General features: G+C 34.0%; 1 protein-coding gene across 2 annotated transcripts in view; it reads right to left on the reverse strand.

The window, feature by feature from the left end:
- Npepps (aminopeptidase puromycin sensitive) overlaps positions 1–14876 on the reverse strand; it is a 91141-nt gene that overhangs the window by 19941 nt on the left and 56324 nt on the right. For both annotated transcript variants that reach the window (XM_027924630.2, XM_071603649.1), the window contains exons 6-14: positions 14051–14251; positions 13398–13494; positions 13251–13284; positions 12357–12471; positions 9817–9981; positions 8813–8917; positions 8362–8422; positions 5796–5905; positions 1533–1596 (exon numbers count right to left, since the gene is read on the reverse strand). In XM_027924630.2, coding sequence (XP_027780431.2) covers positions 1533–1596; positions 5796–5905; positions 8362–8422; positions 8813–8917; positions 9817–9981; positions 12357–12471; positions 13251–13284; positions 13398–13494; positions 14051–14251 — 952 coding nt within the window. The remainder of the gene's footprint in view (positions 1–1532; positions 1597–5795; positions 5906–8361; positions 8423–8812; positions 8918–9816; positions 9982–12356; positions 12472–13250; positions 13285–13397; positions 13495–14050; positions 14252–14876) is intronic.

The following is a 14876-nucleotide window of genomic DNA, read 5'->3' on the forward strand; positions in this document are numbered from 1 at the left end:
TTTATTTCATTAAAAAAAATCTTTTATAATACTGTGAATTTAACCTAGGAGCACTTTACCACTCAGCTATATCCCCATCCTTTTTTAAAAATTTTTACAATTTTGAGACTGAGTCTCACTAAGTTGCTTAGATCAGTGCTAAGTTGTTGAGGCTGGCCTCAAACTTTCGATCCTTGTATTTCTGCCTCCTGAATTGCTGGGATTACAGGTATGCACCACCACTCCCGACTTGTCAGACCTATTTATTATAAGAGTAATTCTAATGTTTTAAGAAGAGTTAAGGGCAGAGGCCATACTTCTTAATCCTAGGAGGATGCACCAGATCTTGAGGGTAGAACATGACAAGGCATTGGAGATGATAACATATACTTCTCTCTGTTGAGAACTACTGTTCAGAGAAACACTTTACTTTTGGTTTTTTTTCAATCAAACTTTAATTTCCTGGATAAAATTTTATAGGAAGGGAGTCTAATGTGTTTGAAAAAGTGTGAGTTAAAAACATGAACTCATGGGCTGGGGCTGTAGCTCAGTGGTAGAGCGCTTCCACCCTCAGAACCACATAAAAAATAAATAGATAGATAGATTATAAATAAATAAAGATATTGTGTCCATTCCTGTGACAAAATAAAAAAAATATTTAAAAAATAAAAACATAAACTCAGGGTTGGGGAGGTAGTTAATTGGTAGAGTGTTTGCCTAAATGGCAAAGCCCTGGGTTCAATCCACAGTGTGGAGGGAAAAAAAGCAGAACTCATGGGGTTTGATTATTTTGTTTCAATTTCCTCCCTTATCCTTTTATGTGTGTATGGGAGGGGCATTTGCAGTCTTCCTGCTTCAGCCTCCCAAATTGCTGGGATTACAGGCACATGCCATTGTGCCCAAGCTAATTTCCACTTGTAACTTATTCGATAAGTGACCTCAACCAATTTAACCTAGTTGTACCTCAGCTCTCTCATGTGCAAAATGAAAATAATACCACCTATATTTAAGCCATCCACTTAAGTACACCAGAAATCCTCTTTTATGGATTAAGACTAGATATCACTTCTTAGAAGTTCTAATTCTTCATTATAGACTCCAATAATACATAGACACATGAGATTTTTTTTAAGAAAGTAATTAAATACTACAAATAGCGTGTTGAATCTTATATTTTGATTTCTTAAGTCTCACTTTTATCCTTTTACCATCTCCTTGTTTTTATTAGTTCCATTATAACTATAAATAATGGATAATAATGCCAGGTGTGATGGCACATGCTTATAATCCCAGTGGCTCAGGAGGCTGAGGCAGGAGGATTTTGAGTTCAAAGCTAGTTCAAAGTTAGTGAGGTCCTAAGCAACTTAGAAAGACCCTGTCTATAAATAAAAAATAAAAAGGGCTGGGGATGTTGTTCAGTGGTTAAGCACCCTTGAATTCAATCTGTGGTCTGGGGGGTAAAAAAAAAAAAAGGATAATATTTCCTATTAGTTGGAACCCACTATTGATACCCCAAATCATCAATTACCTCCCATTTATAGCCATTTGCTTACCAACATAAGGTCCACTGGCACAGAACTTCTTTTGGGACAACTTCAGTAATCTGTCATCTTCTACCTAAAGAAACAAAATAAAGACTATAATAGCATCAACACTTTTGGAGCAGTGGGAGGAATATTCCTGTGATAAAGTAGATGATGGAACCAACAGAACCAAATGACTGATAAACACACAAAATGCAGTGGTGATGAAGATGATGTACTATAGAATCTTTATTCTAAAAAAAGTCTGGGGCAGGATGTAGCTCAGTGGTAGAGTGCTTGCCCAGTATACATGAGGCCCTGAGTTCCATCCCCAGCACTGTGAAAATAAATACATAAATAAATAGCTAGTTGTGGTGGTGCATGCTTCGAATCACATCAATTCAAGAGGCCGAGGCAGGAAGACTGCAAATTTGAGGTCTCTCTTGGCAACTTAGTAAAACCCTGTTTTAAAATAAAAATTAAAAAAAAAAAAAAAATGGATGAGGGATGTGGCTCAGTGGTTAAGTGCCCCTGGGTTCAATTCCTGGCACCATCAATCAATCAATCAATCAATCAATCAATAATGGGTTTGTGGGGGCACTCAGTGGTAGAATGCCCCTGGATTCTACCACTGCAAAAAAAATAAATATTAGGGGGCTAGATTGTGGCTCAGCAGTAGAGCACTTGCCTAGCACGGGTGGGACCTGGGTTTGATCCTTGGCACCACATAAAAATAAAGTCATTGTGTTGTGTCCATCTACACCTAAAAAATAAACATTAAAAAAATACATATTTAAATAAATAAACAAACAAATAGATAAATAGATATTAGGGCTGAGGCTATGGCTCAGTGGTAGCGCACTTGCCTGGAATGTGTGAGGCACTGGGTTCGATCCTCAGCACCATAAATAAATAAATAAATAAATAAATAAATAAAGGTCCATTGATAATTTTTTAAAAAATTTTTTTAGTTAACAAAATAAATAAATAAATGGCAAATGTCCATGTAATATGACCCCTCAAAAGGGATGTATACCCAGTTGAGATGTTCCTAAAAGCAATGTATTAGTTTTCAAGGTATATAACACAATAAACAAGTTATATTAATCTTTATAAAGATGAATAGTGAGTCCACATGCCAATGTAATGTTGCTGCTTCTTAGAAGTTTAAGACTAAAGAAGCAGCAACATTACATTGGCATGTGGACTCACTATTCAAAATTCAAAATTTAAAATGCTTGTTAAACATGAAATAGGCATACATGTTGTTTCAAAGGATGAATTTTGCAATGAAACAAAAAGTGTGTGTGTGTAGATTGGGGGGCAGGCACTGAAAATAACTAAAAAGCCAGAACCAACAATAGCAAGTTCATTTATTTAAAAAAATACTTCAAAAAAAAAAAAAAAATACTTCAACAGCTGGCCTTTAATCCCAGCAACTCTAGAGATGGAGGCAGAGGGATCACAAATTCAAGGCCAGCCTGGGCAACTTAGTGAGACCCTGTCTCAAAATAAAAAATAAAAAGGGATGAGGATATAGCTCACTGGTAGAGTGCCCCTGGGTTCAATTCCCAGTACTGCATTTAAAAGAAGAAAAGAGGGCTGGGGCTGGGGCTCAGTGGTAGCGCATTTGCCTGGTATCTGTGAGGCACTAAGTTTGATTCTCAGCACCACGTATATTAAATAAAAAAATAAAGATCTATCAACAACTAAACAAAAATATTTAAAAAAAAGAAAAAAACTATATGTTAGAGAGTTCTTCTACTTTCAAAAGAATTAAGTGACAGATAGCCTTTTATTTATTTATTTATTTTTATGTGGTGCTGAGGATCAAACTCAGTTTGTCTCTAAGTAAAAAAAAAAAAAAAATGGCTCGGGGATGTGGCTCAGTGGTTAAGTGCCTAACACATGCTAGGCTAACACTCTACTGCTGAGCTACAACCCCAACCCCACAGAGAGCCTTTTTATTATAATATAAAATGGGTGAGTTTAGCTCTGTACATAGACAAAAAAACAACAAAAGAAATAGAGCAACACCTTTAAGTAACTAGATGGGAAAAGTAAGCTCAGTTTCAGTAACACTAAGAAGCAGTGATATTCCTGTTTTCTATTTGATAACAACTAAAAGTGTGCACTAGAGGCAGGCATGGTGGCTCATGCTTATAGTCCCAGAAACTGAGCTGAGACAAGATCACAAAGCCAATCTAGACAACTTGGTGAGACTCTGCATCAAAAATAAAATTACAAGGGGGCTCAGGGAAGTAGCTCAGTGGTAGAACACCTATCTAGCATATATAAGGCTTTGGGTTCACCCCACAGTCCCCCCCACAAAAATTTTTTTTAAATATTTTTTTAGATTTTGATGAACATGCTAGGCAAGTGCTCTACCACTGAGCCACAACCCCAGATCCCCCGCCAAAAATTTTTAAAGTGTTTTGCTTGAAGAAAAAAATTAAAACTAAGAGTTCACACTATATGTTATCATTAAACAGTTTAATAGTTTTAAGGAATGAAATACTTAGAGATGAAAAGAACAATCATCTTTGTATGCTAATATCTTTCTTCTTTTTTGAGTCATTGGGATTATAGGTGTGTCTTATTTTGAGACAGGGTCTTGATAAACTGCTGAGAGCCTTGCTAAATTAAGGAGGCTAACCTCAAACTTGCAAACCTCCTGCCTCAGACTCCAGAGCCCCTGGAGTTACAGGTATATACCACCATGGCTGGCTTGCTAATATTAAACAAATCAGGTAGAGAGATAACTACTTGTCAAATCTATATGGAATGTCAAGTATAATCAGTCATATATCATGAGTCACCTCATAATAGACTTTTCTCCTAAGTGGACAAAGAAGATTAAAAGAAACACAATATAGGTTACTAAACTTAGAGGTAGTCTAGTCCACCAAATATGATAAATTGCATTCCCTAAGTTGACATTTCATCTCCTTGCAATCATTTAACTGAGAGGTCTTCCAGTATGTCTACTTTATTATAAATCCACTCATATTTTAAGTTAAGATATGGCTCTAGAAGGTTAACTTGCAAGCATCCACATTAAAATGTTCTTTGTAAATGTGGCTGCATTTTGAGAGTGTAAGGGCTGGTTAAATGTCATGTAGAATACTTGTAAAATTATAAATTTAAAAATTATAAAATTGTAAATACTTTGTAAAATTATACTTGACTTTATGAACAGTTCAAGACAAGAAAAAAAGTTATAAACTGGGCATAGTGGTGCCCACCTGTAATCTCAGCAACTCAGGAGGCTGAGGCAGAAGGACTGCAACTTTTGAAGCTAGCCTCAGCGACTTAGTGAGGTCCTAAGCAAATTAGCAAGACCCTATTTCAAAATAAAAAAACAAATAGGGCTGGGGATGTGGCTCAGTGGTTAAGTACCCTTGAGTTCATTCCCCTGTACCAAAAATAAAAAGAAAGTGTTATCAATCTTTTTCCTTAAAAATGGATAGCAACTAATACACAGCTCACAAAATCTTGACAAACACATTTAAGAGAATAATTTCATAAGTAAAACTGAATTAAGACAAACTTTTTAGTAGGCATTAAGGGTTCATGTGTAATTTTCAGTCCTGCTGGAGAATAACTTATTCTGAAGTACTCCTCTTTAATTCAGGTTCAATCAATCAACATTAAAAACAATATTTTAAAAGGAAATTATAAAGGCATATTGAATTTTACCAATTTTTTTTTCTACATTTAATCAAGTGATTACATGGTTCTTCTATTTGGTTCTAGTAATATAGTGAGATTTTCTTTTTTTAAGATGGGGGTCTCAATGAATTGCCCAGATTGCCCTGAATCTTTTGATCCTTCTGCCTCAGCCTCCCACGTAACTGCGATTATAGGTCAGTGCCACTATGCCCAGCTCTTGTAGTAAGACTTTTTAAATATTAAATCAACCTTGTATTTCTAGAATGAAACTCATGTGGGGATTGGGGTTTATTTAGCCCAGTGGTAGAGCACTTGCCTTGCATGCCTAAAACCCTGGATTCAATCCCCAGCACCAAAACAAGAATAAACATCAAGTAGTCTTTTTAGAAGTAAACCAACAAATTTTCACAGTCTCCCTGAGGATAGTACAAGTAGACAATTTTGTTCCCTAACTACGTATAATTTAATGATGTTGGGCAGGGGCAAAATCACTGAGAAAAGAGTACAAGGTTGGTATAAATTTCACTACAATTTAAAAAGTACAGAAAAGCAAATTTGGTAACATTGAACTGAATTTCATGCAGTGTAATATCAGACAAATAGGACTTTTTATAAGTTTACCTGTTCTGCTTCCACATAAATGAGAGGGAATCCCATTTGTTTGGTCCAGGTATTCATCACAGCTGCTATGGGTTTGCCACTAGCATTTTCTAAACTTTCCCAAAGATCCTCTGGAAGGCAAATCACAAACAATGATAATCTAAAATGTTTATGTGTTTATTTTCTTAAAACAAATTAGAAATATTATTTAACTCTTAACACTGCAATGCTGACCAATTCTTTGTTTCTTTCAGGTTCAGGAAACAGTAGGCCAAATTAACATCTCCTTATAAACACTTGGCTTTCAGTCTTTTTAACAAATAGTGCTGGGAAAACTTGTTATCCATATGTATCAGAATAAAACTAGACCTTTCTCTCTCACCCTGCATAAAAATCAACTCAAAACAGATCAAAGACCTAGGAATTAAAACAGAAACTATTTAACTCCTAGAAGAAAATATAGCATCAAGACTCCAGCATGCAGGCACAGGCAACAATTTTCTTAATAGGAGATTTCTAAAGCTCAGGAAATAATGCCAAGAGTTAATAAATGGGATGGCAGCAAATTAAAAAACTTCTGCACAGCAAAGGAATAATTAGGAATGTAAAGAAGAGGACCTACAAAATGGGAGAAAAATCTTTACTACTCTTCTGACATAAGATTAATATCTAGAATACACAAAAAACTCAAAAAAATTTCACACACACACACACAAAAAAAATAATAATAATCCAGTTCCCCAATACCAATAAAATAAAATAAAAATAAATGGGCAAATGAATTAAAGAATACAAATAACAGTAAATGCTGGAGAGGATAGAGAGAAAAAAGGAACATTTTTTGGATTGTAAATTAGTACAACCATTACATAAATCAGTATGGAGGTACCTCGAAAGATTTAAGCATGGAACCACTATATGACCCAGCTATATCACTTCTCATTATTTATCCTAAAGAATTAGTCATCATACTATAGTGATATATGTATACCCACATTTATAGGAGCACAATTCACAACAGCCCAGCTATGGAACCAGCTTAGGTGTCCATCAACAGATGAATGGATAAAGAAAATGTCATACACACACACACACACACACACACACACACACGGGAGTTTTATTCAGCCATAAAGAAAAATGAAATTATGTCATTTGAAGGAAAATGGATAAAACTAGAAACCATTATGTTAAGTTAAATAAGTCAAACTCAGATGTCAAGGGTTGTATATTTTTTTCTCATATACGGAACTAGAGAGGAAAAAGGTAAAGAAAGGTAGGTGTGGTTAGATACCACGAAAATCAAAGGGAGATCAGTTAAGAAAAGGGACTAAGAGATAGAGGCAAGGTGGAAGGGAGGAAGCACTGGGAAGTGATACTGGCCAAATTATATTGTTATACTGTGTACCTATACAAATATGTGATAATAAATTCCATAATTATGTACAACTATAATGCACCAATAAAATAAATTTAAAAACTGGTCTTTTATTCTAAGATGTACTTAATCATTCTAGCATATAAGAAAAATTATAAACTATAACAAAAGACAATTGAGTTCAAACAAGAAATAAGAATGAAAATATAGAAACATGTTCAAACTCACTGTGTAAATAAGCATTATATCCATTCAATTAACCAGTTTTAAAATATTCATTGCTTATCAAACTCAAGTAAAACTCGGTTAAATTCATATGGTGGAAGATAAAGCAAAATACCAATAAGGGGTACATACTATGATGGTAACATGCACAGAGGAAGGAAAAAGCACATAAAGAAAAATCCAAAGAAAATAAAGGGTTCACAAGTATGATTTTTAGCCTTCAACTTGGAGTTGTTCATCACACACACAAGGGAATAAAGATACACAGAATAAATGGTCTAATGTACAAACAGGAAAAGTAGAAACAATAGCAATATGTTCAATAAGCTCCAAGAAAGTAGGGTATGAGAGTAGGAGTAACAGGAGATGAGGCTAAAACATTAGGTAGGGGCTAACCTATTGATCACTGGCTTACAAAGAGGTATAGACTTCAGTGACAATAAATAGGAGGATATGATCTGATATTCCCTCTAGCAAGATAACTCTAGCCTCAGTGTAAGAGATGAACTTGAGCTGGAGTTGTGGCTCAGTGGTACAGCACTTGCCTAGTATGTGTGAGGCACTGGGTTCGATCCTCAGCACTACATAAACTAAACAAATAAAGGTATTGTGACAATCTATAGCTAAAAAAGAAGAGGTGCACTTGAATAGAATGCAGCAGGGCAAGAAGTAGTGGATAAGTAGGCATTTTCAAGATTCTAGCGCAGAGATCACGAAAGCATGAATTAGGGAGAACAGCCGTGAGGACAGACAGGGTACTGGAATTTCTGCAAGAGGATGCTGGGAATAATAATGGAAGTATATTTGAACTGCCAATTGACTTTCATAAATAACAAGGAAAAAAAATGTTAAATGGTAGGCTTTGCTTTTCAAAAGTGTGACCCATGACTTAGTAGCACTAGGTTACCCAGAAGTTTGTTAGAAATTTCCCACCCTGGATAAAGTGACAATGCTTTCAATACTAACTCAAGCTATTAAGATTACCTGTAGCAGCATTCTTTTGTTGGAACTTGGTTAAATACATATTCATTCCTTTCTTAAAGTCCTGAGAAAACACAATTTTTAAATCCAGAAGAGTCAGACTTTGGAATTTACAGTATATATGCATATTAGTAGTCAAAAGCAAAATTTACTCAATTACTCAAGTATCAGATATACTGAAAAACATCTATCCCTCTAACATTTACTACCTTTTAAGAATGTATACACTTAGTCTTCTACTTAAAGTTTTAAATCAGCCTCCCATTCCTATCCCAAAACATACTTGGCACATTTTTCTTCTAAGAGATCACAACAGTAAATAAAAAAAGAAATGAAGATAAGCCAAAAATTACCTAGGAACTTAATTTTTTAAAAAGCCAGACATTTTATCCATGCAAAATTTAAGATTTCACCACAAAAGAATGGAAGATTTAAAAAAAAATTGCTCTTTTACCTTATCCCCAATGTAGTCATGTAGCATTCGGATGACAGATGCACCTTTGCTATATGATATAGCATCAAATATCTCATCAACCTCAGATGGATGGCCCACACTGACCTGGCAGACAGTGTGATTCAGGGTTATGACAGGAAGCAGACAGCCTGTAATACTGAATTACATAAAGAGCTTTCTAGGAAAACCCTTCTAACTTATAGTTTTCTGCCTTTAGATCACTCACAATGTGTATCTTAACCCTCAAAAGGGCATAGTAACTAGTGTTAATGAAGTAGAATATATAACACAATCCCCGTTATCTTTCAGAGCCTAGGTTCTAGTCCTGACTCTGCTCTTCTGGCAGGCAAGTTGTTACAGCTCTGTTTATTCTTGGTGGGGAGTGGGAGGGAAAGGAATATAGAGATGTAAAACATTTGATTTCTTATGTTAATTTTAACTATTCATAAATATATCAATCTTAGCTAAGTATGTCAAAGTAGGATTATAACTCTAGTTCTCTGAATGTAAAATATATATGTATATACTAACTGAAGTAAGGATAGGCTAACTCAAGAGAATTAAAATATGCACAAAAACATAATGACAATAATGAAATAATCTGTCCAGCATTTTCCTTGAGAGAAACAATGGAATCATAGTGTTATTTAAGACATATGGTTCCTACAGTATCATTCTACAAAAATGTACATAGCACCGTCCAAAATTTTTATATGAGCTACCTTAAAATGAAATATTAATTAGAACTTATTCTTTTTAGATCTTCAAGACTGGAAATATGAACTATAAAAACAAGTGAAGGATAGGGATATAGCTCAGTGGCAGAGCACTTGCTTAGAATGTACAAGTTCCTAAGTTCAATTCCCAGTATTGCAATTTTAAAAAAAGTGGAACCATTCGTGCAATTTTTCTTGCTCTCAGAATCCTAAGCTTCTCCTTAACTAATTATTCATTTCACTGAAAGGAAAGCAGCCATAAGCCAATGGTTGGAAAGTATAGCTCACTTCAATAGGATGGCTGTTATCTAAGGCATCAAGCTCCTGGGCACGGGTGTAATCAGCAGAAACAAACTGAGTCCAGATATCATACTCTGGAAAGCAGTGGTCTACACATAGATACTCAATCCAGGATGCGAAGCCTTCATTCAACCAAAGATGAGTCCACCATTCCTAAAAACAAAAGGTTGAAATATTTGAAAAAAACAAAATGACTGCAATTCCACTAATTTGAAAAGCATGTCCCTTCTACTATCCTCCAAAACTTACGATTTAATCAACTAAAATTAAATTGAAAACATTTGTGAAAAAAAGAGAAGCATCAGATGTCAACAAAGACCAACTAGTGATATCAGAGTCATGACTGAGAGACATTTTCAAAACATTGCTTAAATAACTTCTTACTACCAAAGGAGAAAAGAAGGAAAGTGGGAGGGAAGGAACCTATAGATGAATAGGAAAAGAGAAAAGATAAATACAGGTAAGAGCAGAGGTATCATTACATAAAATGTAGTTACAAATTTTTCTTAAACAAACAACAAGAAACCCAGAAAGCTATCAGAACAAAACAGGAAAACTGGAAATTATTTCTATAATGACTAGGGAAAAAAAAATGAGAAGCTGAGTTGAACTTTCTAGATAAATAGAAAAACAATACTACTTCAATAAGATTTATGTGAAATTAACAGAAATGTCATGGCAGGAAGTAGTTCTGTAATGAATGGTATTTAAGCATTTATAGAATACAAAATTCTCACTATTTTAAGAATATATAGCGAGGGGCTGGGGTTATAGCTCAGTGGCAGAGCACTTGCCTAGCATGTGTGAGGCACTGGGTTTGATCCTCGACACCACATAAAAATAAGTAAAATAAAGGTATTTTGTGTGTGTGTATATATATATATATATATATATATATATATATATATGTATGTATGTAGAGAGAAAGAAAGACAGGGGAGAGGAAGAGGGAGAAATGAACAAAGAACAAATGGGTGACATAAAAATAAAAAATTACATTTTTTAAAAGTCAACTTTTTAGACAGTTATCTTAATCTAATTTTTATTAAAGTTGATTATAGGGGCTGGGGTTGTAGCTCAGTGGTAGAGCACTTGCCTAGCATATGTGATCCTCAGCATCACATTAAAAAAATAAATAAATTAAATAAAGGTATGGTGTCCATCTATTAAAAAAATAAAAAAGTTGATTAAATTTCTTAGCAAAGGAAGGACATATATTAATCTAAGGCAGAGACCAAAATCCTAGTGTAAAACAAACGTATTTAGAAATACTGAAAAGATCAAATATTTTTAACATTATATGATAGGTGGCTACTTGTCTCAGTGCTACTTAACTAGTAGACTCTATTATTAAAATAAACTGTTCTTCAACCCACATGGAGTTTCAGTTTATCAAACAACTCACATCTATAATAATTAGAACAGTTATATAAATCCAGTAAAAAGTTGCTGGTAAACAATATGCACACATTTCCTTTACTAAAATTTATGGTAGTTTCAAAATAAAATCATAGTTTTCTAAAAGCTAAGGAAAAAAATTTGATAGAAAGTAGCAAACTTGCTTCATTAAAAGATAAATTTTTGCATGTATTTGAATGCAGGCACTAACACACATAATTCCACATGAAATTTTATTTCAAAAAATTTTTTTCACTTGTAAGTAAAATTTTAAATATTCAAAGGTAAAGGAAAGAGTTTATTTTCAAGGACTGAATCAGGCATGTCATACTTGCTAAATGCCATACTTTGTTCCTTGTTTCTAAAACATACATATGAATTTAAACAACATTCAAGCCAGGATCAACTCTTTAGCAGCCTAAAATGCTATCAAGGAATCTGGCTGGCTCTACAATCTCCAGTTCTTTCACTGCAGAGATACTTTTAGTTCACTTAATATCCTGTGCTCCTAAGGGCTTCCATAGACAGGATTTATTTAGAGTAAGAGTGAAAGGTCAGGACTAATGTACAGATTATTCACTGCAAACACTCTGATAAATGAGGATTTCAACAGCACTGTTAAAATTTTAATATACCTTTATTCTGTAGTCATTCTGTACTTTTAGCTTTTTGGTTTTTTTTTAACTTTCATTTCATCATATTTCAACTTAATATCTTAGGAAACAACAAAGTGGCCCCCCAAAACATTTCAATCTAATCAAAGATCAGTTTGTTATTTATCTGGTTACATTTCAGCTAGTGAACCACAAAGATGACTCAAGAAACTACAGTTAGCCTGGAATCTCACTGCATGATACATTCATCTTTACCAAAGAGGAATGTTTCTCACCCAATTTAGTATCTTGAAATTCCCCATTTGCAGACCAATTATAGAACAAGTTAAATTGTCCATATGTTCTCAATCAACACAGAGATTATGAATGCTTTTCAAAGTAGATCTTTTAAAATAAAATTTTTCAATCAATTATTTTTGGCACAATGTTACAGCCAATCCTGAAACATAATGTGGCCAAAATAATACAAAGCAAGATGAAAATAAATATATTTGAGCACTTAAAAATATTAAATACCATAGTAACAAGATTTCCAAACCATTGATGGGCGAGTTCATGTCCCACAACCAGAGCAACCCACTGGCGTGATGAAGAACAGGAGTTTTTTGGATCAATAAGCAATGCAGTCTCCCTGTGTTAAAGGGGGAAAAAATTGAAACAATTAAAATATTGTAATAAAAGCAGACTTGCACAAGTGGGGAACATTCAGATCAATTAGATACCAAGAAAACATTTTTTAGCATACACAGGATAGAAAAAATTCTAGGAATATTCAAGACTACCCCAAATAGATGTGAAACAGTTTAATTATCTGTTTGTTTTCTGAAATTTTAGAAACACTTTGTCTAAGGGATTAGGGATAATTGTGGTAGAGAAGAAGTCCTTCCATTAACTGAGGGAAGTGGTGGGGAAAGATGCATTCCAATGTCCCGAAAAGAACACTGAACAGGATGTCCAAAACTTAGTGCATCTAAAAAGGCAATTGAAAGTAGAAGGCAAAAAAAAATGTTTACAGACTTTGTTTTAAAATTTACACAACCACATGGTTGTGTTGTGGTGACAGAAATGTAAAAACTTGGCTAGAAGATATGAAATCAGAGGTTCTTCAAACTGGATAAATAACTATCAAACTACTGGAGGAAGGAAAGGCACTGAAATGAAAGACTCAGCCAAGAATATATCCAAAAATGCTACTAATGCCAGATGCTCACTTTTAAAATTTTACATGCAAAGATAGTAGCACCAGAGGGGGATGTCCATCTGCATTTTTTAAATGTGCATGGAACTGGAGGGAGCCAGAAAAATTTATACCAGATCATAAAGCAGAAGCTTCTCAACTGTGATTAAGAGGAAGCCCTTATGAAGACAATGATGAGAAAGATAGGGCAGAGTAATGCATCATTAACATACCTATAAGTAACAAGGCCCCAGTTCTCCATGGCACCTTCATAAAATAAATATAAACATTTATTGATACATATGAATGTTTCTTCCTCAAAAATCTCAAAATTCAAATAAATTTATTACAATTCAGCAATAAAATGAAATTTACTTTACCAGCTGCAAAGTCTGCAATAGCAATGAGATCAATTTTAGGTAGAGGATAAGGAACATTGAAGTAGTCTTTATAAAAAGGCAAGGTTTTAGCAGCAACCTATAAAAGTATAAACAAAAGAACCATCTGATAAGTATTTTATTATAATTCATATAGAAATCCACAAAGGAAACCTGTTGCAAACCAAAGTATCTCAAGTTACTAGAAATCAATCCCAGGGAGCCCTACTTCCAAAGACTGCCTTAGCCCCAAGCTTTGTATACATTGGCCAAACCCTAATCCATTTGTAATTTGGTATGAAAAAAATATAACTACATATTTTCTTGCCCTTTTCCTAAATAAATAAATTTTACTTTTATATATAATCTTTTTTTTTCAGAGCTAGAGTTTAAACCCACCACTTTGTGCATGCTAAGCAAGTGCTCTATTACTGAGCTACACCCCAAGTCTGACTTATATTCTCTGAATCATTTTGTAAAATGTTAATACAACATCAAAGTTGGTATTTCCAAAGTTCTATTAAAAATAAAACCAAAGTAACACAACAACTTTCAGATTAAATTATAAATAATGGTACTAAGTAATTGATCAGAAATGTAAATTCCCCAACCTGGAATTATGGACTGTTGGAACAATCCTCTTCAAGTACATTTACCTCTAACGCAAATTTTCCTTGCTCTGCTTTGCCAACAGGGGTGTAAACACGAACACACACACCATCTTTTGACCTTGTTTCTACAAAGTCATATTCACCCACAACAAATGCAACCAGATATGTAGACATAACAGGTGTTCGAGCAAACTTCACTTCCACTAAATTTTCATCGTCAGGGTATGGTTTCCGGTCAATTACATTCTTTAAAAAAAAAAGACAGGGAGAATAAAGAAAATTTAAACAGATTTACACTAATACCTAAGAGTAAACACTAGCCAAAAGCTGCAGATTTCAATGTTTTTCTTTTCTACTTTCCAAAATGGCTTGCTTTTCCATCCCAATTCATCCAGTGCTACCAAGATCTTTCCTCTCAAGGAGAGTGATTTGATAAAGCACTCATACAAACAGCTGGGGGCTAAAATATTCAAATTACGAAGACTTGTGAGAGAAAAAAAAGAAATCAACTTTTTTTGAATTCTTATTATATACCAGACACTGGGATGTTTTAAGTAAGATCTCAAAAACTTTTCAAATGAAATAAGGATAGGAGAAAAATTATCAATAAAAATAAATATAACAGTGGATTATATTTTAAAGGTACAGATTTCTAGATCTCAAGCAGTCTCTACAATAAGACTGGATCTGAGCAAATTTATAAGAAATGTTCACTTTACCCTTAGAAATTAATTTTTCTCTGGTGTTCTCCTTTTTGTCCTATTCAAACTCTTTCTAATTTCCAAGGAAAATTTATTCAAGAATAGAACCTAATAAATTCATTTACACTAAAATATAAATTAATATTTCAGTTTAATATGTTAGTTTCCTC

The sequence above is a fragment of the Marmota flaviventris genome, chromosome 17 (genome assembly GCF_047511675.1).
Source record: "Marmota flaviventris isolate mMarFla1 chromosome 17, mMarFla1.hap1, whole genome shotgun sequence".
Classification (NCBI taxonomy): Eukaryota; Metazoa; Chordata; class Mammalia; order Rodentia; family Sciuridae; genus Marmota; species Marmota flaviventris.